The sequence below is a fragment of the Pituophis catenifer genome, unplaced genomic scaffold (assembly GCF_029215685.1).
Source record: "Pituophis catenifer annectens isolate HBS135680 unplaced genomic scaffold, rPitCat1.0.hap2 SCAF_2, whole genome shotgun sequence".
NCBI lineage: Eukaryota > Metazoa > Chordata > Lepidosauria > Squamata > Colubridae > Pituophis > Pituophis catenifer.
The window spans coordinates 13,971,146-13,998,208 of record NW_027256882.1 but is presented as its reverse complement, the minus strand read 5'-3'; the positions used below and the strand labels follow the sequence as shown (position 1 = coordinate 13,998,208).

Genomic DNA, 27,063 nt, shown 5'->3' with positions numbered 1-27,063 from the left:
CACGGCAAGAGTTTAAACAGTTTTTTTCCCTCTAGTCATCAGCTGGGACTCAGGAGGCAGCAATAGATTGGGGGTGGGACCAAATAAAAGGTAAGAATAATGTGGGTGGGGGTGGGAGGGCGGGGGGGGAGAACCGGTTCGGTGACGTCATATCGTCACCGCTATCGGCTCGGCCGAACCGGACCGAACCGGGAGGAACCCACCACTGGTGCAGTGACATGACATTGTGCTTGAAAACCATGTTGCTTAGTTGTTGCTGTTGTTAATTATAGATTATCTGTAATTGAGATGCTGTGTATTGACCCTGCATAGGTTTTCTCACTGCAAGGATTTTGGTATCCCTTCTCCTCACTTGCTGATCTCTTCTTTCTTTCAGAGATTCTAAAACCTTGTCTGTTCCCGTGACCATCCCGGACACCATCACCGAATGGAAAGCCGGAGCTTTCTGCCTTTCAGCAGACACAGGCTTTGGCCTGGCCCAGCCCACCGTTCTGAAGGCCTTTCAGCCATTCTTCGTTGAACTCACCTTGCCATATTCCGTGGTGCGAGGAGAAGCCTTCCTGCTCAAAGCCACCGTCTTCTCCTACCAGACTCACTGCATCCGGGTAAGGAGTCCTTAACAGTTGTGGATTGCAACGTTGTGGGTGCTCCATCACTGGAGGTTCCTAAGAAGAGCTTGGACAACCACTTGTCTGAAATTGTGGGTGCTCCATCATTGGAGGTTTTTAAGAAGAAATTGGACAGCTGTTTGTCTAGAATGATATAGGGTCTCCTGCTTGAGTAAGGGATTGTAATAGAAGACCTCCAAGCTCCCTTCCAACTCTGTTATTCTGTTCTGCTATTATTTCAATGACTAGAAATGGTCCCAGACTCCACATGCTGTTTTTAGGCTATTATAATTAGCAATAGCACTTATATACCGCTTCATAGTGCTTTACAGCCCTCTCTAAGCTGTTTACAGAGTCAGCCTATTGCCCCCAACAATCTGGGTCCTCATTTTACCAACCTTGGAAAGATGGAAGGCTGAGTCAACCTTGAGCCAGGTGAGATTCGATCTGCCAAACTGCTGGCAGCTGGTGATCAGCAGAAGTAGCCTGCTGTACTGCACTCTAACCACTGCGCCACCGCGGCTCATAATTATTCAACCCTCCAGAACAAGGGTCTCCAACCCCCAGTCCGTGGACCGGCACTTGGCTGCAGCATGAAGCATTAAGTTTTTAGGATCCAGCAAGCAATTCGGACTTGCTGTTTTTAAGGTACAGCAAGCAATTAATCCCAAAGTCTGTTGGGAGTAATTACACTTGTTTTTTGTTTATCGACATGAATAAAAGACTGTTCCTATCCTGTTTGAAAAGGGGTTTGTTTTTGCTCTCAAGTAAGCAGCTTAACATTACTTGCTAAGGCTGGGTCAGAACAAAAAGAGAGAAAATAAGTCAAATTAAAATACAAAATAACTGTGTTAGTTAACAAATTACAAAATCCATGTCATGTGCCCCTCAGAACCTCGATGCAGGAATAAGGAAACCGGGCTGCGCAAACAAGCGAAGCCCCATCTGCAGTTTGCAGGCAGCACGTGAAACCATGCCCCCTCTGGGCCACAGAAAAACCTCTCTCCATGGAACCAGTCCGTGGAGCCCAAAAGATTGCGGGCCATTGCTCCAGAAGTTGTAGACGCTCCAATACTGGAGTTCTTTTAAAAGGAGATTGGACAAACATTTGTCTAAAGCTCAGCAAGGCTAATCTACCCTTTCTCTGTCTGAAACCTTCTGTGTCTCTTAATCTTTACTTCTTATCTACTGAAGCCCACCTTGTTCTTTCTCCTCCTTTTTGGAATTCCTTCCCTGGAGGGGTGCCACTCAAGGGGTACCACCAAGCTTTCTCATTGTCGTCTTATTCTTTATCACCAGGTCACAATATCTCTGGCTCCTTCTGCTGACTTTGAGGCGACCCCTGTGAAAAAGGAGGAAGAATCTTACTGTATTTGTGCAAATGGAAGGAGAACGGTGTCTTGGATGGTGACTCCCAAATCACTTGGTATGTAATATACGTCCATTGCCTTGAATTATTTATAAAAATAATAAAAGTGAGATATAAATAAAGTTGGAATAGTCAGTTAGGGTTGGGGGCTGAGAGGAAGAGGAGCCATTTTCATAGAAGATGATTTCCAACTTACTGGACCAAGATAAGTTTTAAGAGATGAGTTATGTTTTCATCATCTGATCTCATGTTGTAAAACTGAAAAAGAGGGTGAGGATGATGGGTGGGGATGATTGTAGTTTAAACTTGCATGCCACAGAACAACAATTTTAATGTTTTATGTGAAATAAAATTGGGGTTGAGCAGGTTTTCTTGGATACTACTTGTTCCAGATAACAACAAAATTAAGGTAACACATTTAACAAAGTCAGAGAAGGTTCAAGGTTGTTATAGGAATTCAACAACCCAACAATTCAACCCAATAATTCAAGTAGATGACATTAAGCAGGCAAGGATAGCCAACACCCCAGACGACAAGCTTAGGATACAAAAATATCTTGACAGACTTGAACAATGGGCCCTATCCAACAAAATGAAATTTAATGTGGAGAAAAGCAAGCTTTTACACTTAGGCAGGTACAAGTACAGATTAGGTGAAACTTGGCTCAAAAACAGTAACTGTGAGAGGGACCTTGGAGTCCTAGTGGATGATCATTTAAACATGAATCAGCAGTGTGCGGCGGCAGCCAAAAAAGCTAATACAATCCTTGATTGTATAAACGGAGGTATAGAATCAAAATCACATGAAGTCTTAGTACCACTTTACAAAGCCTTAGTAGGGCCACACCTGGTATACTGCATCCAGTTTTGGTCACCACGTTACAAAAACGATGTTGAGACTGTAGAAAAAGTGCAAAGAAGAGCAACTAATATGATTATCAAGGCCTGGAATCTAAAAAATATGAAGAACGGTTGTATTATTTGGGTATGGCTAGTCTAGAAAAAAGAAGGACGAGAGGTGGCATGATAGCAGTATTCCAGTATTTGAAAGGCAGCTACAAAGAGGAGGAGATCAACTTATTTTCTAAAGCACCAGTGGGCAGGACAAGAAGCAATGCATGGAAACTAATCCAGGAGAGAAGCAACCTGGAATTAAGGAATTAAGGAAAAGCTTCCCAACAATGAGGACAATTAATCAGTGGAACAGATTGCCTTCAGACGTTGTGGGTGCTTCATCGCTGGAGGTTTTTAAGAAGAGACTGGACAGCCACTTGTCTGGAATGCTGTATAGTCTCCTGCTTGAGCAGGGGGTTGGAGTAGAAGACCTCCAAGGTCCCTTCTAGCTCTGTTTTGATTGATTGATTGATTGATTGATTGATTGATTGAACCAGTAATTCTTCCCTGCTCACTTAATCCTCCAAAGAACAGATGTGGAAATGAAGAACAGTCGAAAAACGCAACGTGCTCTGGAATAAAAATGGCTACCAAGATATGGTAGTACACGTAATTGCTCTCAAATACAAATTGGCTAGGGTACTCAATGGGTACCCATGGGTGCTGCCTGACCAATAGGAAAAGAGCTTTGATGACCCAAAAGCTCATGCAATATCAAGTAGGATTGGAAGAAGTGGATCAGCTAAAAACTCGATAGTCCCTTAAAATGATCCATAGTCATTTCTCTCGACCAATGGTTGTATTGTCAGTTGCCAGTTCTGCCTGGATTATCAGATGACTGGGTGAAGAAAGGTCTTTGGGTAAGAAAGTTGTGTGAAAATTTGTTCTAAAACTATCCGGGAATTGCACAGCAGGTGTCTAAATGGCATCAAGACACCCTGACACGAACTTGCAGTTTTATATAAATAAATATATTTAACATCTATATTGACAGCAAACAAGATAGTCAGGCACATCAATACATTGTGAGGTAAATCATCCAGGCACCCAGGGCACAGAAGAAAAAATGGCGGGAAAAAAGGGAAACTCCCCCTCCACACCCACAGCAACCAATCACAGTGGAGATTGCCTCATACAGGAGCCGGCACCCTCCAAACAATCAACTATAACTGTATGCTCTGGCTCATTGTACAACCTCACTGTTTTCAGCTACTAAATTTTAAATACCTTAACAAACTGCCCAAAGAAGAGATCTACCAAGAGACAATATTCAAAAGGCTAGACATAACCCTATCAGGCTTTTTGGTAATTTCCTATCTACAATGGGCAATTACTTAAGGTGGAAAATTACTGTAATTTATAGGTAGACCCTGGGTTCCATTTTGTAAATCAGTATCTGACGGAAATTCGTGTTTAAGTTGGAAATAGGTTGTCTGTTCCAAAATTCTTCCACTTCTTTCCACTTCCAATTCTTCCAAAGTGGTGAAATGCTGAAGATCCACAATGCTTTCAGGATCTCCTATATATTAAAGCTGCATAGCTTCAGTGCTTAATCAGCTCCAGAAAGGAGAATACAGTCCACCATTTTTAATAATTGGGAGACTGTTCAGATCTAGTGATGGTCCTTAAGTTGGACATCCTTAACTGCTTGTATATCATAGTTGTGACCAGGTGTTTTTTTTTGTCCTAGGTGAAGTGAATTTCACAGCCAGTGCCGAAGCCCTGAGCTCAGATCAGCTCTGTGGGAATGAAATAGTGGAGATGCCCAGCATACAGCAAAAAGATGTTGTGATCAAAACGCTTTTAGTTGAGGTACGTGGGATGGTTTAATTGTGGACCGGATGTGGTGAAGTACATGTAAAAAATGCACAAAAGCAATATTCTTGCTTTCAAATGCATTAATCCAATTTTTAGCTGGTCTATTCCTGAAAATTAATTTGGTCACCAATCCATTTTTCCATTCAATGATTTTCATTTTGCTAGAGTTATCACTCTCTGTTTCTTCTCAACCCCTAATAATAATTAACCTACTTGGTGTTTCTCAACCTTGGCAACTTTAAGATGGGTGAACCCTCCCAGAATTCCCCAGCCATCATGCAGCATAGAGACTCTGGCTGGGGAATTCTGGGACTTGAAGTCCACCCGATGTAAAGTTGAGAAACACTAGCTTACAGAATAAAAAGTCAAATCAATAGCACATCTAGCCTGCCAGTCCCTAGATTGTTATATAACTTACTCAGAGTTCATCAACTGTGTTTCCTTTCTTGCTTAGCTCTCAGGCCATGGAAAGAGATGGAAACAAAGAAGAAACTTAATCTTTAGCAATAGCAATGGCACTTAGCTTCATAGTGCTTTACAGCCATCTTTAAACAGTTTACAATGTCTGCCTATTCCCCCAGGCTGAAGTTTTACCCAGAGGTCAGTAAAATGAGTATCGAGGTTCTCATTTTAACGACCTCAGAAGGATGGAAGATTGAGTCAACCTTGACCCAGTAAGAATTGAACTGCTGGCAGTTGGCAGAACTAGCCTGTAATACTGCATTGTAACCACTGCGCCACCATGGCTCTATTTTAACTGACCTGACAAAGGGAATCTTCCAGCTCTTGACTGATACCTCAGAATTTGATTTTCATAAACTTCAGATATTTCTGCATATTTTTTTGGACCAACAGCAGGTGTTTGGCAGTCAAGTCAGATACTCCTTTAATTATTTTGGGGCCTGAGCTCTATTCACTATAAGAGAAGTTCAAGAAATACTGTTATGTGTTTAGAAGGTCCTCCTGTGTTCCTGATACAGAGAAATCACAAGTCATTAGCAAACTACCATAGTTTGCCATATAAGGTTGTCTAGATTCTAATTTCTCCTCACCTCCCTTTGTTGTCCTTTGCATGTATTTCTGCAGCTTTTTTTTTTTTTAGAGTTTCCAGTACTCATCCCTAACTTTCCCTTTTTCCTTCTTTTCTGTCTGTTCCGGTGAAGCCTGAAGGGATCGAGAAAGAGGTGGTCTTCAACTCTCTTCTCTGTTCACATGGTATGACTGCTTCTTCACAGTGCTTCTTCTCCATCCCAGCATTAAATGAATGAGGACGATTTGCTTTAGAGCAGAAGGGCCCAAAATTTAGCCCCCTTTCTGGTAACGTGGAGGAATTTTAAAGTTTTTTTAACCGAGCTGTAAACCTTAGAAATAGTTAATATTTGCTACATAGCTAATAATTACCGTATTCTTTGGAGTATAAGAAGTACTTCCCCCCCACACCCTAAAAAGAGGGTGAAAATTTGGGTGCATCTTATACACCAAATGTAGTCCCACCCACCCACCGCCCCCCACCCTTTGGCCTCTGCCTACAAGCAATTTGCCTCCTTGCAGCAAACAGCCCATTTCAGCTTCAGCACAGCCTGATTAGCACAAGCGGCTGATTGTCAGTTGGATCGGCCTCCTGACCATCAGCTGTTTCAGGTTGCAGGGATTGCCTTTGCCTATTGCCTCCTCCGCCCGCTCCATTTTCGGCCTCAGCTGTTTGCTGTTTGCTGCAAGGAGGCAAATTGCTGGGAGGCAGAGGCAGATTTTTTTTCTTGTTTTCCTCCCCCCAAAAAGTAAGACGATCCTCCGGGTGTCTTATAGTCTGGAGGGTCTTATACTCCGAAAAATATGGTAAATGCTTAAAGAAACTTGCTTTCCTAACTGGAATCTAAAAAGTGAGAATAATTAACCAGTGAAACAAGTTGCCTTCAGTGTTTCTCGCGTTTCTTTTCAGATTATTGCAACAAGGAATAAGCCTCGATTCATCTCCTCTAATCTAAACCAGGGTAATTAGTCCCAGAGCCAAACATGGGATTAATAAATGCCCTGACACAGTGCTGTATCACTGGAGGTTTTTAAGATGAGCTCGGACAGCCATTTCTCCAGAATGGCATAGGGTCTCCTGCTTGAGCAAGAGGTTGAACTAGAACAGGAGTCCCCAACCCCCAGGCTGCAGCCCAGTACGGGGCCATGACCCATTTGGAACCTGGCCGTGGAAACGGCGGCCAAACATGCATGTATGCGCAGTTTCATTTGTGCGAGCTGTGGACACATGCTCGCCGCTTGCGGAAATGGATTTGTGCGTGCACACACTCAACCACCGCTCACACTGAACCATCCTCTCTCCTCCCTCCCCCTCCAGTCCTCAAAGCCAGAAAGGTTGGGGAACACTGGACTTAGAAGACTTCCATGGTCCCTCCCAACTCTGGTATTCTGCATTCTAAGGAATTTGCTGTACGTTGGGGAGGCATTTGTGGAACACACCCAAAATTTGATATATTTGACAACAGGAGGAAATGCTTGAGATTGAAATCAGAGGACCCAATAATGGAAAATCCACTTTTAATTTAGGGGGTTTCGAGGGTTTGGGATTTTTTTTTTTTACTCTGGAGTTTCTAAATGTAGGATTTGATCTCATATTGTTCTGGTTACCCCAGTTTATATAAAAACCCTGTAGGGCAGCCAGCACCATTTAAGTTCTGTTTTCTTCCAGGAGATGTACAGTCAGCACCTCTTTCTTTGAAGGTGCCAGAAAATGTTGTGGAAGGCTCTGCCAGAGCGACTTTTTGTGTGCTTGGTAAGTATAGGAACCCTCCTCCAGTGGTGAAATGTAAAATTTGTTACTACCGGTTCTGTGGGCATGGCTTGGGGGGGTTAATGTGACTGGGTGGGCGTGGCCATTTTTTAAAAAAAAAAACTTTTAAAAGCATTTTTTTCTACAACTTTGGCCAAAGAGGTTGTAGAAAAAATGCTTTTAAAAGGCTCTGACGATCCCACCTGAGTTGCCTGATCATCAGAGGCGCTTTTTTTAACTTTTAAAAGCATTTTTTCGGCTGAAGAAAAAATGCTTTTAAAAGTAAAAAAAAAAAAAGCCCCTGATAATCATGCGGCTCAGCTGGGCATGGGGGGGGGGGCAGGGATTTTTGCTACCAGTTCTCTGAACCACCCGCTGCCATCGCTACTGGATCGGGCGAACCGGGAGCATTTCACCCCTGCCCTCCTCCTAGCTCTTCAAACCCCCTTCCCTTCTCTTTTCTGTCATCTACTTTTTTGTGTTCCAGATGCTATCCTCCTACTTCTGCCTCACCTGCCTTATCAAATCATAAAATCGAAAGTGATCTTATAGATCATTTATTGCAACTCAGTGCAGGTTGCAGTCCAGCATTTCTGACAGCGTCCGTCTAAAGACCTTCCCCGGTCAAGGAGAACTTGCCACTTCATACGGCAGCCTGTTCCGCTGGCTGGCAGCTGATAGAGGAAGGATGTTCTGAAGTCAAAGCTGAACCTTCTTCTATGTAGTTTACCAGTGGGATGGTTTACTTCCAGAGGTTGTGGGTGCTCCATCACTGGGGATTTTAAAGATAAGATTGGACAGCCAACTGTCTGAAATGGTATAGGATTGCCTGCATGGGCAGGGGGTTGGACTTTGAGCCCTCTGAGGTCCCTTCCAACTCTGTCATTCTGTTATTCTACAGAGTGAAACTTTGCTGATTAAAATATCAGAGGTTGTCAGACTCCACTTCTTTGGCCACTGTTGGACAGATTGCTGAACTGGATGATCCTGGGCTTGATGTCTTAGAAACATACTACCTGGGATTCTCAGTTTTTGTAATTTAGAGATGAGCAACACAAGCTTTCATAGGGTCAGGCTTAGATCTCTTTTGCCAGCTCTCCACAAGCAATGTCAGCAATGTCATTTAAACTATTTCTGCCTTGGGAATAGCCAGAAGCACACAGAGGCATCCTCCTAAATGTCCGTTTTTCTACAGCTTCTTCCAGAATTACCTGGCCTCTTCTTCAGAGGTTCTGGACTTGAGCTTCCCAACCTGCAACACACACAAATCTTATAATGACCCCTATTTTCCATCCACCTCTTTCTCTATTGCAGGAGACATTCTAGGGGGAGCGATACAGAACATCCATCAGCTTCTCAAGATGCCCTATGGCTGTGGGGAGCAGAATATGGCCCTCTTTGCCCCCAATATCTACATTCTGAACTATCTCAATAAGACTGGACAACTGACCGAGGAGATCAAATCCAAGGCCATTGGATACTTAGTGACAGGTGAGAAGCATCCCAGGGCAGTCCCATATGAATTCTCCCCTCTTTATTTTCTTACTGAGGTTAAGAACTTTCAAAGACTTGATCCACAGATTGGCCACTAGTACTGATTAAGGAAGGGGCACAGTGGCCTAGTGGTTAAGCCTCTGGGCTTAGAAGCAGGGGTGAAATCTACTTCCCTTCCCTACCGGTTCGGAAGTGCGCATGCACGTCACATGCGATTTTGGACCGTCTGCGCATGCACAAAGCCTTTTGCGCATGCACAGAGGGTCAACAACAGGTTACTTCCTGGTTAAAACCAAGAAGTAACAATATCCAGGTGGGTGGACGGAGCCTTGCACTGCCATCACTACCAGTTCTCCAAACCTCCCGCTGCTATGGGTTCATCTGAACTGGTAACATTTCACCCCTGCTTGGAAGGCTGGCAGTTCAAGACCCAAGTACCATGTGACGGAATGAGCTCCCATTCCTGCTCCAGATCCTGCTGATTTAGCAGTTTGAAAGCATGCAACTGTGAGTAGATAAATAGGCAGCACTTCAGTGGGAAAATAACAGCTTTCGATGCCCCTCAACATATAGCCATGCTGGCCACATGACCACGGGAAATATCTTCAGACAATGAGGGTGTCAACGTCCCAACTGACGATCCCAACTAAAGCAAGCACATTTGAGACTTGCCAATGTCTCAGTGCAAAACTTTATTGAGTACATTATTTTGGCACCACTGAAGGCAAAACCAGTTCTACCTAATTCCTGCACAAACCCACATAGTTCAATATGAAATTCCCCCTCCCTACTATTTGTGCAGTTCACATTGTCCAATTGAGTGTTTTTGTATTGTTATGAGAAAGAGTCTTTGGTTTGGCTAACACCTGCAAGTGCGCCCTTGAGTCTCATGCCTCTCCTCTTCGAAGTTTGGAGTCTTTTCTCACCTGTCCTTCCCCGCTTGTTTGTTGGCAAGCTGACAAACAGCATATTGCAACAGCATAATAGCAATAGCATTTAGACTTATATACCGCTTCACAGTGCTTTACAGCCCTCCAGATCCTCATTTTACCCACCTCGGAAGGATGGAAGGCTGAGTCAAACTTGAGCCTGGTGAGAATTGAACTGCCAAGCTGCTGGCAGCCAGCAGTCAGCAGAAGTAGCCCACAGTACTGCATTCTAACCACTGCGCCACTGCGTGCTTTGAGCTTGACGGCTGGATTTCTTGGCCAGGAAAAAGAGATCAGCACCATCCCCTAGAATCAGACATGGCTGGGCAGGGGAACCTTTATCTTAATTGATTAAGGAGATTGTAAATTAGGTTAGATTTGATTGGATGAGTCAATCGTGGAACCCTTCAACCGTTGGAAAGAAGAGGGCAGGAACACTGCAAAAAGGAGCAATCAAAAATCTTTCCTTTGTATTATCCTGGAGTAGCTGAGAAATGCCAGGGAAGAAATTGGGAATATAAGGTAAAATGGAGCCAGTTGGAAAGGAATGCATCCCGCAGATACTAAAAAATTTGTACAATCTCATAGGGAAGTGCTGTTTGTTGGGAAAAGAAGCTGTAGCCAAGCACAGTAGCTAATGCTTAACCTGTAGTTTGGGTGGGTTCTGGCCATCAATCAGCCCTAACTGGTTTCATCCCATTTCAGAATCAAATTGACTTGAGCAAGCTCATTGAATTGGATTTGAAAGGGGTTTTGCGCATTTTTCTCTGCCTGCCACTCATGTTCTTTTTCCGCTTCAGGCTATCAGAGGCAACTAAATTACAAGCATCATGACGGTTCCTACAGCACCTTTGGAGAAAGCAGCTCAATGATAGGAAATACCTGGTGAGATTTCTTTGTTCTATGGAAAAATAATGCTCAACGTGGCTGCTCCTCTCCCCTTCCCACTAACAGCAAGAAGCTAAAAGTGTTGAATCTTGGTAGCACTTAGAATAGGAGGCCACCAGAAAATCAGAAGGCCTAGAGCTAAAGTAGGAAGTTAGAAAAAAACTTTGCGGAATAAGGCAATGGTCAAACAGGAGTGGGACAACTCGCCACAGCCAACTTGCAGTGGGCGAACTCACCACGACCAACTCGCTGAAAGACAACTTGTTGTGGGACAATTTAACAATCTATTTAAAATAAATACAACTAAAAATGATTTTAATTTTTGCCATTCACATTTCGTTCTGTCCCTCCTTTAGCATCCTTTCTTCAATGATTCTATTCCACCATATCTTTGATATTAGTGTAACTCATGTTCCGCAGCGAATTGTCCTGTGGTGAGATGGCCGTGGCGAGTTGGCTGTGGTAGGTTGGTGATGGCAAGCTGGCTGCGGCAAATTGTCATAGACCCGGGTCAAATCGCCTCCATATTGTCAGGTTCCGGATTTCCGCGGTGAAATAAGACTCCAAACCAGAAGTTATCTGTGTTTTAGCAAACATTCTCCTCGGCTCCGGCACGAATCAACAAACACCCGTGGAGAATGGTTTATTGTCAGCGCTACCACGCAGTGCTTCCCATCACCTTTTATCCGTGACTCCACCCCATACTCCCTCCCCCGATGCTAGTTACATTCCGTCATCGTGGGTATGATACACAAAGCTCCGCCCCTCCAGCTCGTCGAAACACTAAGGAATAGTCTTTGTTGCAATATTTTCAGGATCAGACTCAATAATGATAATAAGAGTTAGAGGTTTAAATATATTTCTCTTTAATTATAACAGGCATTCTATATTCACTGAATATTCACAGATAGAAGCAAGGAAAATGGTGAAGGTGGCTCCTTATATATACAAGGGGTGGAGTCAAGAATGGGAGTAATGAATTATGAATACATTAGGAACCAAAGAATAAGTTAACCCCCGATGTCCCATATATACATTATTTACACATTAGGGAATAAGGCATTTACATCTCACAAATCCCCCTCTAAATGCCGGTTCGCTATACAACACCAATTACATTCAGATTCAGGACAATATAAGACATATAATTTTGATGTTAAATATTTGTGCTGTTTAGAAGGTAAAGGCTTCGTCAATATGTCAGCTAATTGTTCAGAGGTATCACAATGCACTGCTTTGATAAATCCATCTTGAGACAATTGTCTCACATGCTTAAATTTTATATCTATATGCCTGGACCTTTGTCCAATGGCATCGGATCTGGATATTTCAATGGCTGCTTTATTATCTTCATGCATAACAAAAGGCAAAGCAGGTTTTTTCCAAACATCTGAAATCAAATCATTAAACCATACAAGGTTATTTGCAGCTTTGGACAAACAAACATATTCCGCTTCTGTGGTCGAAGTGGCTACCAGTTCTTGTTTACCAGTGTACCAGTAAACTGGACAGTCATTTAATAGAAAAATATAACCAGAAGTGCTCTTTCTGCATGATATATCTCCAGCCCAATCCGCATCTGCGTAACATGTAAGTTTTGGTTCTTTATCATTACTAGGTTCTAATACTAAGCAAAAGTCCAATGTACTTTTCAGATATCTTAGAATTCTTTTGACTGCTTCCCAATGATACATTGTTGGTTTGCTAACATATCTTGACAATAAGTTGAGTGGTAATGCAATATCTGGCCTGGTCCAATTAGATATATAAAGAAGTGAACCTATGACTGATCTATAAAATGTATTATCCTTGAATTCAGGGGAAGATTCATCAGTGTTTCTAAGGAAATCAGTTTGCATAGGAGTGTCACAGGGTTTGGCATTGTTTAAATTGCATTTGTTCAGAAGTTCAATGATTTTATCTTTCTGAGTAAGTTTGAATCCCCTTCTAGTTTTGTTAATTTGTACACCAAGGTATTTGTTTACTTTACCTAGAGATTTCAACGAGAAATGTTCGTTTAGCTTATTTACAAAGGTTTCTCTTCTCTCCTTGTGTTTTCCTATATATAAAATATCATCTACATAAATTAATACAAATTCAATATGATCATCACTCTTTTTTACAAAGAAACAGTTATCAGCAGTGGTAGCGTTGAAATCCATGGTCTTAAGTACTTTTACCAAGCAATCGTACCATCTTTTGCCAGATTGCTTTAATCCGTATAGACTCTTGTTCAATAGCCAAATTTCATTCTTATTAGTGTATTGACTGTGTGGTGCTCTTACATATATTTCCTTATCTAGTTTTGCGTGTAAATACGCAGTCTGTATGTCATATTGAAATACATCAAGATTGAGTGCAGATGCCACTACTAGAGCTGTTTTAACACTCTCTGTTCTCACTGTGGGGGAGTATGTGTCAGTGTAGTCCTCCGGATATTTTTGTGCATAACCTTGTGCAACCAATCTAGCTTTGTATAGAGTATTGCCTCCTTCTAGATTCTTAATTTTATAAATCCACCTGGTACCTATAATCGTTTTATCTTTAGGTGCAATCGCAGGTGTAAACACATTTAATCCTTGCAAACTTTCCATCTCTTTTTTCATAGCTAGTTCCCATTTTTCCTTTTCTTCACGAGGGAGTTTTAATACTTCCTCATATGTATTAGGTGTCATTTGTTCACCATCCATATGCATTATGTAATCTCTGTATTTATTTGGTACTTGATTTCTATTGTTTCTAATAGCTCTTTCGGGTTTGCTATGGTTATCATGCAAATATCTTGCTTCCTTTTTTGTTAATGTGTCTGTCTTTATTTTGTGCTGACTATTTGTCCAAGTTTTGGTTTTGTTTTTATTTTTGTTGATATTTTGATTTTCTATTGTCCCTTCCTCACAAGATTTTGTATCTTTGCATTTATTTGGAAATATTTCATTAAGATGTAATTTAGACCAATTGGCCTGTTCATGGAACACAGCTGTTCTGGAGACTATAAATTTGTTATTATTATCAATGAATCTGTACCCTTTGGTGCCAGTTTCATATCCCATAAATCTTAATCTTCTGGATACGTTTTCTCCCTTTCTTCTCAACTGCTTAGGTATGTGTACGTCTGCAGTGACTCCAAATATGTGCATGTGTGCTAATTTGGGTTTCCTATTATACATCACCTCATATGGTGTTTTATTCACAATACTGGACCAGGTTCTATTTTGAGTGTAATTTGAATAATGTAAGGCCTCTGACCAAAATTGTTTGCCTAAACCAGCATCCTCTAATGTGCACCTAATCATGGTTTGTAGTGTGGAATTCTTTCTCTCTGCAATCCCGTTTTGGAACGCAGAAAATGGACTAGACGTGAAATGTAGCATTCCTCTATCCTTTAACCATTGGGAGAATTCTTTAGACATGAATTCACATCCCCTATCTGTCATAATTTGTTTTATTCTGATATTATGTTGTGTTTCTATGCGTTTGTAGAATTCCTTAAATTTCTGAAAGGTTTCATCCTTGTGTTTTAATGTGTAAACAAAACCATAGCGACTGTAATCGTCTACTATTGTTAGGAAGTAACGTTTTCTATAAGTGATTGATGGAGTTAATGGACCAACTAGGTCCATATGTACTAAGTCAAAAATTTTGTTAGTTGATCTGTTGGATTTTTTTGGTCTGGGACTAGTTTTTAGTTTAGTGGATTTACATACTGAGCATTCCAAATAATTTTCACAATTTTTTATTTTGACACCTTCTGCGTGTTCAGTCATTTTTTGTACTACAGGAAAACTTGCATGTCCTAACTTCCTATGCAAGATGTGAGCACACTCATCATGAATTGGTTTACCTATTCTTGGTTTCTTCTCATTGTGTGTATTTGCGTGATCATGAGATATTTTACATTCATCATTGTCACTGTTACTAACATTTTCATCATTTGCCTCAATACAATCTTCCATATTTGAATCAATGTTATGTAACCATCTTTCTTTTGTTATTAGATAGGGTAGGCCTCCTTTAATCATCACAGTGCCTACATTTGTTTTGTCCTTCTCTAAAGTTGCTTTCCCCTTTGAGAAAACTATATTGATGTCAGAATCTCTGCTTAGTTTTATGGCACTTAGTATGTTATGAGGTATTTCTGGAATTAACAATACCCCCTCTATTTTTCCTAGGCCAGGCAAGGTCACATTTCCTCTGCCTAATACTTGAACCTTTTCTTGATTAGCTACCTTTATTACAAATTTATCTTCTGTAAATGAAGACAATATATTTTTGTTATTAGTGGTGTGGTTGGTTGCCCCAGAATCAATAAGCCAATTATTGTTCTCATTTTGTTGTGTTTTAGTGCTGTCTTGTTTATTTAGTCCATTCAGTGAACCAGATTTTCTCTCTTTTGAATTTTCTCTACCCCCTCTACTATCTCTGTAATTTGGTGGGCTTCTATATTTATGTCTATCTGTGGAAGACTGTCTATAATTGTATTTGCTCCTATACTCTGACCTATGTCTCTCCTTTGAGATTTTGGGACAGTCTCTTCTATTGTGTTCCCTGGACCCACAATTATGGCATTTAAAAGCTTCATTGTATTTTTCCTGGAAAGCTACCTTCCTAAAAGATTTGTGTTCTGTGTGATTGCTGGAACGATTTTTTCTTGAATTGTCTTCTGCTATCAATTTGTTAGATAGACTTTCTATGGATAAATATCCTAGATTGATGGTGTCTAAGTGTGACATAAAACTATCCCATGATGAATCAAGTGAATTGATAATAACACTTTTCATTGTTTGATCTGAAATCACTTCCCCCCTCAAATGCAGCTCAGCTCTTATTTTGTTTAGAGATATCAAATGCTCACTTATGGAAACCCCTGGTTTTACTCTGGAAGAAAAGAAATCCTTAGACATTCTTGTAGTGGTAGCTACACTATCGCTGTGAAACAGATTAAACATGCATTGAATTATTTCTGAAACAGTTAGGTTTGGTTTGATGCTATGATACATTGTAGGAGACACGCTAGATATTATTAAGAAAAATGCTCTATGATGTAAACAATCTATTTTTAAAGTCCAAGGTCTTCTTGGAGGACTAGTGATAAAGAATAGCAAATTTTCTTTCATAAAGACAACCTGGAGCTGTTGATACCATTCTTGCAAATTAATGCCATCAACTCTAAGTTTTGGGAAGTCACTGGGTAAGTTTCCCACATTATTTTGTTCATTACTTACAACCTGAGGTAGTCCGTGGTCTCGCAAGTGCAGGAAATTGCAAAACGGCATGGGGATGCTCGCAACGAGTCTGCGCGGTTCTCTGGCCAGTTCAAGTCTTTCCGGACCGTCTACGTAGTTTCGCACATGCGCGTTGCTCATTTCTTCTTTGGCGTCGTCGTGGAAGGTTCTCTCCATTGCAGCTCGCTCGCTCCGCTCCTCTTCAGACGAGTCGGTTTCTGGCTCGGTTTTAGGAGTTTTGATGGCGGCGACTGCTCTTTTCTTTCTTTTGTGTGCGTTGGTACTTGATCCGGTCTGCGGTGTAGGGCGGAATCGACATGGCTCTCTGGGCTCGGGCGTCGTCGCTCTCGAAGTCAGGATGGGAGCGTGCAGGTCTTGAGGTATCGGCTTGTTCTCTAGCTTCTTCGTTGTCGCTTTGGAAATTTTTAATTTTGGCCCAAATGCAGCAAAAAGCGTCTTCATTGCTGACTTTACTTGGGATTTCGTTAAGTCGTCTTCGCTTTCTGATTCTGGTTCTTCTGAAGAGTTTGAATCTTCCTTTTCGCTTTCGTTGTCTGATAACGTTTTTCGCGCCAGAAATTTTGAACTGAGCATTTTGATTGGCTCTGCTTCGCTCACTTTGGAGGCTTGTTGGAACCAAGATGGCTGCCATTCAAAATTTCGCGCGGGATCACATCTTTTCTTTTTCATAACGACTTTCTCTGTAGTCATATCACTCACAGTTTTTTGGTCTTTGGGTTTCTCTTTAGCAATGTTTTTCTCTCTCGCTGCTCCGCTGTTTTTCAGCATTTCTCGGAGATTCGCGATGAGGCTTTCATCATTCTTCTGGCTTTTTAATATTTTTAATATCTCTGACCTGAGTTCGTTATTTTCTATTTCGATTTCCTCCTGGTCATTATTTTCATTTATTGGTTCTTCTTCTTCAGTGGTATATTCTTCGGATTCTCTCGAAATCGCGTTTGTGGATTCGTTGATTATTTCTTGTTCAGTTTCTATTTCTTTGCTGTAGGCCCTGTTGTTGAGCCTATCTTTCTTAGACATCTTTAAGTATTTATTGAGTCAATTAACCATCCTCTGCTACCAGCTTGTTGCAATATTTTCAGGATCAGACTCAATAATGATAATAAGAGTTAGAGGTTTAAATATATTTCTCTTTAATTATAACAGGCATTCTATATTCACTGAATATTCACAGATAGAAGCAAGGAAAATGGTGAAGGTGGCTCCTTATATATACAAGGGGTGGAGTCAAGAATGGGAGTAATGAATTATGAATACATTAGGAACCAAAGAATAAGTTAACCCCCGATGTCCCATATATACATTATTTACACATTAGGGAATAAGGCATTTACATCTCACAGTCTTTAATATTAGAAGCCGTGTAGTCACTTCTAGGTTCGCCTCTCAGCTGTGCAGCAGCGATAGCATTGCAGCTGCTATAATGGAGGCCCCCTCAACGGCACCAATCCTATCCAAGGCTTTCACGTCCCGGCGGCTACTGCGGAAATGGCGAGCAGGGTGGAATCAGCAATGGTACTCAGTCTGGATATGACAACTGGTAAGCGGGGTTTTCCCTCCCCCCGCCCACCACAGGAATTCTGTGATGACCACAACTTTGAGGTCATAAGTCTCATTCGGCACTGTAGTAACTTCAAAAAGTTGCTGAATCAGTGGTCGTTAAGTGAAGAGCACCTGTATTGTTGCCAAGATAATTACATGGGACACATAAGTGAAATCACCAGGCGCTGAATGCAGCTCAAGGAGCTTTTAATTTTATTTTATTTTTAGAGAAAATGAAACATTCTAAATAGGAGGGATAATAACTCTGTGAATGGGAAAGATGCTAGCAGCTCTATTTGGGGATGAGGGTGTGGGATATCCTATCCCTCCCTGCCAAGGCACATAAAGAAAACTTTTGACAACATAAGATGTATGTTCAAAAAATGCAGGGAACCTTACAGTCCATAATCCTGATCTCTGGGCATGTTACTGGTAGTCCTCGACTTACAACCATAATTGAGCCCTAAATTTAGGTTGCTAAATGAAACTTCTGTTAAGTGAATTTTGCCCCATCTGGCGACCTTTCTTGTCGCAGTTGTTAAGTCAATTACTGCAGTTGTTAATTTAGTAACACGGTTGTTCAGTGAATCTGGTTTCCTCATGGACTTTGCTGGTGAGAAGGTCACAAAAGAGGATCACATCACCCCGGAACACTGTAACCGTCATAATTGTGAAGCAGTAGTCAAGCCTCTGAATTTTGATCATGTGACTACAGGGATGCTACAATGTTGTAAGTGTGAAAAACGGTCATAAGTCCCTTTTTCCAGCATTTTTTAAACCCTGATTATAATTGTTTTAAGTGTCAGTCAGGGTACCAGTCCAAGGAACCCCTTCTAAGGACTGAAGGATTGTTGATTTCATCCCCTTATATTAATCCAAGGCAAGGGAGGCCATTTCTAACGCTCATGAAAAAGATTTGTATCGGAAATTCAGTTTCCATCAATAATTGGTCAGATCTTCCAAGATGGTCCCCCAGGGATCATTTTCCTTATTTGTGTCAGAGTATGAATATTCATGGACTGGAATAGATCAGCCAATGGGGACTGAATGGAGACAAGGTCAGCCAATGAATAGGCATGGTAACAGGCTCAGCCAATGAGGCTTATTTTGGAAACAGAAACTTAAGTCTGAACATGGCTTAGGCAACTGAGTCTGTGCAAGAAGCTTAACTGCCCTTTATAGAGGAGGTTCTCTTTGTATTAAGCTCTGGGCTCCACTCTGAAATGAAACAAGCCTGGGCTTGTCTGCTCTGCCGAACTGAAAACTGATCTCTCTACTTGTTACTAGTTGAAAGAACTCTGCTATTGGTATTGTAAATTTTACTTCATCTGTTATTATGTATATAAAGAAGTTTATGAACCCTGCTGAATCAGTTTATCTGCATGTGCTTCTGGATTTGATTTTTGCAAAAAACTCTAATACTCTTGTGTGAAGGAGACAATTCTTTGTGGACCAAGAAGGCCCCATTCTGAAGAAGATATAAGGAAAAATGAAAGCTCTCCTATATTCTGGGTTATCTTGTAGGTTGACCGCTTTTGTGCTGAAGAGTTTCACTCAGGCGGCGGCCTTCATCTCCGTGGACCAAAAACATATCACTGATGCTCAGAATTCATTGGCACTCTGGCAGTTGGGAGATGGTTCCTTCCTGGTAACAGGGTCTCTGCTGAACAACGCACTAAAGGTACAAAGGGGGGGATATTTTGTTGGATGATAGTTTTAATTATGGTTTTGGTGGAAGTAAGGTCAGGTTCAAGCTTCTTTCAGATCAGAAACAATTAATGGACAATGACCTGGGAACTTTTAAGAAATGCTTTTCTTGTAGAAAAGTTAAGAAGCCATTATGGAAGAATTCTAGCGATTACAATGCATCAAACCTAAGCCTAGTGAAATCAATGTTAGTTTAGTTTAGTTTAGTTTAGTTTAGTTTAGTTTAGTTTAGTTTAGTTTAGTTTAGTTTAGTTTAGTTTAGTTTAGTTTAGTTTAGTTTAGTTTATTTGATTTGTATACCGCCCTACTCCCGAAGGACTCAGGGCGGTGAACAGCCAACAATAAAATACATAAATACACAAAATTTAAAAACCCGATAAAATCAAATTAAATTATTTGGCCCAGACAAATTAAAATACCCCAATAATTTAAAAACAGATTAAAATTTACATATTTAAAAAGGGAAGAGATTAGGCCAAGCCCGCTTGATGGAATAAAAAGGTCTTCACAGCACGGCGGAAGGAGCGCAGATCCGGGATCCTCCGTATCTCCGGGGGGAGCTCATTCCAGATGGTAGGTGACCCCACAGAGAAGGCTCTCCCCCTAGGGGCCGCCAGTCGACACTGTTTGGCTGACGGCACCCGGAGGAGTCCCTCTCTATGAGAGCGTACTGGCCGGTGGGAGGCTATTGGTGGTAGTAGGCGGTCCCATAAATAACCAGGCCCTATGTTCAGATTCATGGGTCAGAATTGTGCAATGAAATGTGAACCAGGATTCGCAGTTGGGATGGAAGACCTGGTTTCCATCTGTTTCTTGTTTTGGTATTTGATAGAACTGATTGTCAACTCGCAAAAGCATTTCTAGTCTGCTCTCGAGTTGCCACTAGAAGCAAGGGGGGAGCACATTTCTCAGATTACCAAAAACGGGGTGTGAGGCCATTGGAGAATGTGATTTATGACACAGACTGAAAGGAAGTGGGGAACAGGGCCAAAAATGACCCATAACTTACGGTGCGGCAGAGCAAACTTCACTTGAGTAGATGCCGGCATGTTGCTCCTAATAAATCATTGGATTCAGAGGTTCTGACCAGTTCTGGAGAACCGGTAGCGGAAATTTTGAGTCGTTTGGAGAACCGGTAAATACCACCTCTGATGGCCCCGCCCCCATCTATTCTCTGCCTCCCGAGTCCCAGCTGATCGGGAGGAAATGGGGATTTTGCAGTATCCTTCCCCTGAAGTGGGGAGGGAATGGAGATTTTACAGTATCCTTCCCCTGAAGTGGGGAGGGAATGGAGATTTTACAGTATCCTTCCCCTGCCACGCCCACCAAGCCACACCCACCAAGCCATACCACGCCCACCACGCCCACAGAAGCGGTAGTAAAAATTTTTGAAACCCACCACTGATTGGATTCCTTTTGAAACTTGGCTCAAGACTCATGATTTAATTAGGGCATCTGTCGGAACCTTTACACTGATATTTTATTTTATTATTATTTTATTTATTTTATTTTATTTATTAAAGAAACTTATATGGCTGCCCAACTCATGGCAATGCCTCCCTCCCTCCTTCCTTCCTTCCTTCCTTCCTCCCTTCCTATCTATCTTCCTCCCTCCCTCCCTTCCTTCTTTCCCCAAATTTGCTTCCATTCTGTTCAGTTTTCTATCATACTGATCAATATAGTCCTGACTACCTTTTGATAATTTCTGTCTGACCTTCCCCTGGGTTGGAAAAACAATTAAAATATAGAGTGGCAGTTTGTTGGGAAAGCTATTGACGAGATTGGGGTTTGCAATCAAGGGCTGGAAATGATAACATTCTCACATTGGGGATAAAGATTGCCTAGTCTAATGATCTATATAGCAGGGGTCTCCAAACTTGACAACTTTAAGACTTGTGGACTTCAACTCCCAGAATTTTCCAACCACCCATATTGACTAGGCAATTCTGGGAGTTGAAGTCCACAAGTTTTAAAGTTGCCAAGTTTGGAGACCCCTGATAGCATGATTGTGCAAAATACATCATTTGCATAGAGCAGGATTTTCTTTTCTAAGTATTTTTTTTAATGCAGTGAATGGGCTGGTCTTCTCCTACCCCAAGACTATTAGGCCACCATATAGAGGCTGAAAAATTCCCAATGACCACTAGGTGACAGCAGACGGCATGGAATTCTGCACCCCTTTGCTGTCCCCTTATGGGCTTAGCAAATGGCCTTAAGTCACTAAGCTATGTTGCTTCTTCTTTAAGCACCAAGGTTTTGATTATGTGGAATTGGGGAAGTTGTAGGAGCTGTACCAGAAGGCAGAAATGGGGATTTATACTGCCTAAAATAAGATGAAGCTTCAGCAAAGGGCAAAGGAGACATGGGAGGAGTAGTAACAGCATAGCACTTAGACGTATATACTGTTTCATAGTGCCTTACAGCCCTCTCTAAGTGGTTTTACAGAGTCAGCATCTTGCCCCCAACAATCTGGGTCCTCATTTTACCGACTTTGGAAGGATGGAAGGCTGAGTAAATCTTGAGCTGGTCAGGATTGAACTCCTGACAGTGGGCAGAGTCAGCCTGCAATACTGCATTCTAACCACTGCACCACCATGGCTTAGGGAAGTTGGAGATTGGAAATGTCCTTAGATGCAAGCATCCCACATTATGCATAGGCCAGGGAGAAAAAATCTTGCTTTTGTGTGAGTGTGATGGGATACTGATCTTAGAAAGAGGACTAGAAAGATGGCAAAAGGCCTGATATCTGCCTGTCTCCCTTCTTCCAGGGTGGAGTTGATGACAGGATTTCTCTTACGGCCTATATCACCATAGCTTTGCTGGAAATGCCTCTGCCTCACACGGTAAGTAAACATCCTGTAAATTAGTTTCAGGTAAACCACTACGATCTTGTGGCCAAGGAAATTATTATTATTTGTTGCTGGAAGAAATCTCCTTCTGGGTTCTGCTCCAAGTGGGGAAACAGACACTGGAAACATGGAGACTGCTTGGAAAGATGGTTTAATGGTGGACAGGATCACATGGCTTGAGTTCCTGAACAGAAAAGGGCAGATACAGTAAATCCTCGGGTTTTTATGCTCTCTCTGGCTTTGCATTTCTTGGGGCCCCATAAGAGTATCCTGATTGGTTGTCAGACTCCGGGGGGGGGGGGGGGGTCTTAGCTAGCCTTGCTGGCTGATGGTCACATGTGCTTCCCAGGTCAATGTGGTGAGTTTCTGCTGCTATTGTGTAGAGGGCTAATCCTATCTTAGTTGGATCTTTGGCAATTCCTACTATGGCTCTGCCTGAAGGAGGTAGATCTTTGTTATGTAGAATAGACTGGCCCAGGCCTTAATGGCCCATTGACAAAGGGTGGGGGCAGGAAGATGGGAGCTGCTTCAAAACATGCTTATCCATTTCTCATCCAGGGAAATATAATATTCTGCCTTTTTCATATTTCATAAAATATTTCACTCTTCCAGGAAAGGGGTGGGTGCTAACTTCCTACATTGTTAAATTTATTAGATTAGAATTCTTTATTAGCCAAATGTGATTGGACACACAAGGAATTTGTCTTTGGTGTATATGCTCTCAGTGTACATAAAAAGAAAAGATACATTCGTTAAGAATCATAAGGCACAACACTTAACACCAGGGGGGCATTCCCCCAGGTTCGCCTGGTATGCCAGTTGCGCCCCTATTTGGACCTAGATGCCCTATGCACGGTTACTCACGCGCTTATCACCTCCCGTATTGACTACTACAATGCCCTCTACATGGGGCTGCCCTTGAAGACCACTCGGAGGCTTCAGCTGGTGCAGAATGCGGCCACGCAGATTGTGATGGGAGTATCTCGACACTCCCATGTTACACCTCTCCTACGCGACTTGCATTGGTTGCCGGTTGCCCTCCGAGAGAGATTCAAGGTGCTGGTGATTACCTATAAGGCCCTATATGGCTTAGGCCCGGGATATTGGGGGGGGACATCTGCAGCCAGCAACAGCTGCCCATCGCCCAGTGCGTTCCCACAGAGAGGGCCTCCTCAGGATGCTGTCGGTCAGACAGTGTCGGCTGGCGACCCCCAGGGGGAGAGCTTTCTCTATGGGGGCACCTACCCTTTGGAATCAACTGCCCCTGGAGCTCCGGGTGGCCCCCGACCTCCGCTCTTTCCGTCGTGACCTGAAAACGTGGCTGTTTCGTTTGGCTGGCCTGGACTGATGGGGTTTTAATTTTTAACTTGTTAGTCTTAATTGCACTGTTAATTGTTAAATTATGAGATTTGGATTTAATTTCTTTTTAACTTTTTCATTAGATGTTTTTTACTATTGTGAGCCTCCCTGAATCCAGTTGGAGATAGGGCGGCATATAAATCTCATAAATAAATAAATAAATAAATAATGATAGCCATAGGGTACAAATAAGCAATCAAATCATAGTAGGAAACAATCAATATAAATTGTGAGGATACGGCAACAGTCCTACAGTCATAAGTGGGAGGAGATGGGTGATAGGAACGATTATTTGCCACGTGTCTCTCTGGGGGTCTACTCTGGACAGCTTCCAACAATAAAAAGGAAGACTTTTTAAGAGACTTTAAAAGAGTATGAACAGAACAGAAGTAAGGTATAAGAGGTCCTTGGTGCACTCTGAGCTTGCTTGTTTTCTTCCAGATCTTTCATTAGCCAACCTAGGTAACATCATCAGTGCTACTAAGGAGTGCAGTTTGCTGCCTGTTTATATTCTAGTGGCTTGCCTGTCTGGGGGGGCGGGGGAGGGCGGTCTTAAAGATATTTTTGTTGGGCTGTTTGCTGTTGGCTTCTTTGTCAGTTTTGTGATTGGGGTATTGTTTACGTAATTGTTGGACTGCAGAAAACAAGCAAGCTCAGAGAGCATGGAGGACCCCTCATGTCAACCCTGAGCTACAAATATTCTCCTTTATTAGAAGTAAGATCATTGAACAATAAAATAAACCAGGGGTCTCTAAACTTGGCAACTTCAAGATTTGTGGGCTTCAACTCCCAGAATTCCTCAGCCAGCCAATGCTGACTGAGGAATTCTGAGAGTTGAAGTCCACAAGTCTTGAACTTGCCAAGTTTGGAGACTTCTGAAATAAACTCTGAAATGCTCCGACTGAACTTCATTCCTGCAGAAAAATCACTTAAACATGAGCCAGTATTGAGCAGCAGCAGCCAAAAAAAGCTAACACCATCCTTGGTTGTATAAACAGAGGCATAGAATCAAAATCACGTGACGTATTAGAACTGCTTTATAAACCTTAGTAAGACCACACCTGGTGTACTGCATCCAATTTTGGTCATCGCATTAAAAAAAAAAGATGTGGAGACTTTTGGAAAAGGGCAAAGAAGAGCAACTAACATGATTAAAGGCCTGGATATTAAAACATAGGAAGAACCGTTGCAGGATTTGGGTTTGGCTAGTTTAGAGAAAAGAATGACTAGAGGAGACATGATAGCAGGTTTGCAGTATTTGAGAGGCTGCCACGAACAGGAGGTAGTCAATTTATTTTCCAAAGCACCTGAAGCAGTGGTGGGTTGCTCCTGGTTCGCATCGGTTCGCAAGAACCAGTAGTAAAAATTTGCAGTAGTTCGGAGAACTGGTAATAACATTGGCTGGCCACGCCCCCGGCCCGGTCACCGCTCGCTTACCCCACCTCATCAGAGGCTTTTTTTTTTTTTTACTTTTAAAAGCATTTTCTCTGTCAGGGCATTTATTAATCCCATGTTTGGCTCTGGGACTAATCACCCTGGTTTAATTAGAGGAGATGGATCGAGGCTCCTCCTTGTTTGCAATATTCCAAAAAAGAAACGCGAAGAAAAGTTCTCTAATAAAACTCATTTATTTGTTATAAAGAAAATAAAACACCTCACTAACTAAGAAAGATAAATTGTTACATTTTGGCAAGCGAGATCTCCTGCCGGTCCAGCCGGACCTCTGGCAAGAGAACAAAGGAAGAAATGTGTGAAGCAAGTGAAGGAATGCGGACATGCGTAGTAGACTACTGATAACAATTCTTGGCAAGGTACGGAAAGTCAGATAGTCCAGAAATAATGAGTTCAGCTGGCAAATAAAAAAAAAACGCAGTGACATTCTCTACAACCTCTTCGGCCAAAAAAATGCTTTTAAAAGTAAAAAAAAAACAAAAAACAAACCCTGATGATCCCGCGGCTCAGCTGGGATCGACAGAGGCTTTTCAAAGCATTGTTTTCTGTAACCTCTTCAGCGGAAAAGGTGGTAAAAAAAAATGCTTTGAAAAGCCTCTCACGATCCCAGTTGAGTTGCCTGATCGGCAGAGGCTTTTCAAAGCATTGTTTTCTGCAACCTCTTAAGGTTGTAGAAAAAATGCTTTTAAAAGTAAAAAAAAAAAAAAAAAGTTGGCCATGCCCACCCAGTCACATTACCTCCCCACCAAGCCATGCCCACAAAATAAGCCACGCCCACAGAACCGGTAGTAAAAAAAATTTAGAACCCACCCCTGATCTGAAGGCAGGAGAAAGAAACAATGGATGGAGACTAATCAAGGAGAGAAGCAACCTGGAATGAAGGAGAAACGTCCTAACAGTGAGGACAATTAACCAGTGGAACAGTTTGCCTCCAGAAGTTTTGGGTGCTTCATCACTGGAGGTTTTAAGAAGAGATTGAGCAACCATTTGTTTGAAATGGTAAGAGGGTTTCCTGCTTGAGCAGAGGGTTGGACTAAAAGACCTCTAAGGTCCTTTTCAAGCTCTATTGTGATTGAATTACGGGCGAGGAGTGAGAAAGTTCTGGATCCAAAACAAACCAACTTTTGTGAATCGATCTGGTTTCTGTAAATTACCTGCCTCATGGTTCTCCCCCTCGGCAGCACATTTTGGTACGAAATGCCTTGCACTTCTTGGAGATGGAGGCCCAGACGGAAGAGATCCACGTTTACCTTCAGGCTCTGTTGGCGTACGCCTTTACTCTGGCAGGGAACGAGGAGAAGAGACAAGAAATGTTGGACTCCCTTCAGGAACTAGCCGTGAAAGAAGGTAAGAAGTACCGTATTTTCTGGAATACAAGACACACTTTTTCCCTCCTAAAAGAGGCTGAAAATTTGGGTGCATCTTATACTCTGAATGTAGCTTTTTCGAAGCTTTTTTTTTCAGCTGCTAGCGAGTGAAGCGATCTCTGTGCTTTGCCTGCTCCCTCCGACTCTCAGCTGTGAAGCTTTTTTTCAGCCCTAAGGAGGAGCTAGCACAGAGGTGTGCAACCCGCGGCTCTGGAGGGGCCTGCAACCTGCGCATGTGGCTCTTTCATCCCTCTGCTGCGTGTACCTGTCGCTCAAAATATGCATCACAACTGCCAATTTGCGATACCCAGCGGCATGTGATTTATTGAGCTTTTCGGCCCATCTTTTTTTTCAGAGTTCAAAATTTTTTTGTTGCAGGCAGAAATAAAAATGTGTTTTATCTGTAGCGGGTCGTTGATTTAATAAATACAACACGCTATAGCTTTTTTATACATAGCATAAAGATAAAAAACAATATATGCAGTCTTATCTTTATTTTAGATGTCAAAAGCGTTTTGTGACTCCCGGTCGCTCTTTCAGTGTTTAAGGTTGCCGATCCCTGAGCTACCGAGTGAAGCGATCTCCGTGGATTGGCTGCTTTTCTCATTGCTGCTCTCTCCAAAAGATCAGTTGTGCTTTAGAAGCTGTTTTTTATCCCCAAGCAGGGGGTAAAAACCAGCAAACTAACCGGTTGGTGACCCGCGGCGATATGGCGTTGAGTGAGTGACTGCTGCTCCTCAATACCATCAGTCACCGTGTTTTGGG

The 27,063-nt window shown here is 42.1% G+C and overlaps 1 protein-coding gene across 1 annotated transcript in view; it reads left to right on the top strand.

Annotated features, from left to right (window-relative positions):
• Window positions 1-27,063, top strand: part of LOC139311778 (alpha-2-macroglobulin-like) — a 102,881-nt gene that overhangs the window by 58,685 nt on the left and 17,133 nt on the right. Inside the window, exons 19-28 of the mRNA XM_070936286.1 lie at window positions 377-605; window positions 1,908-2,034; window positions 4,562-4,683; window positions 5,853-5,904; window positions 7,388-7,471; window positions 8,783-8,959; window positions 10,692-10,776; window positions 19,089-19,245; window positions 22,040-22,114; window positions 26,113-26,278. Of these exons, the coding sequence (XP_070792387.1) occupies window positions 377-605; window positions 1,908-2,034; window positions 4,562-4,683; window positions 5,853-5,904; window positions 7,388-7,471; window positions 8,783-8,959; window positions 10,692-10,776; window positions 19,089-19,245; window positions 22,040-22,114; window positions 26,113-26,278 (1,274 nt within the window). The remainder of the gene's footprint in view (window positions 1-376; window positions 606-1,907; window positions 2,035-4,561; window positions 4,684-5,852; window positions 5,905-7,387; window positions 7,472-8,782; window positions 8,960-10,691; window positions 10,777-19,088; window positions 19,246-22,039; window positions 22,115-26,112; window positions 26,279-27,063) is intronic.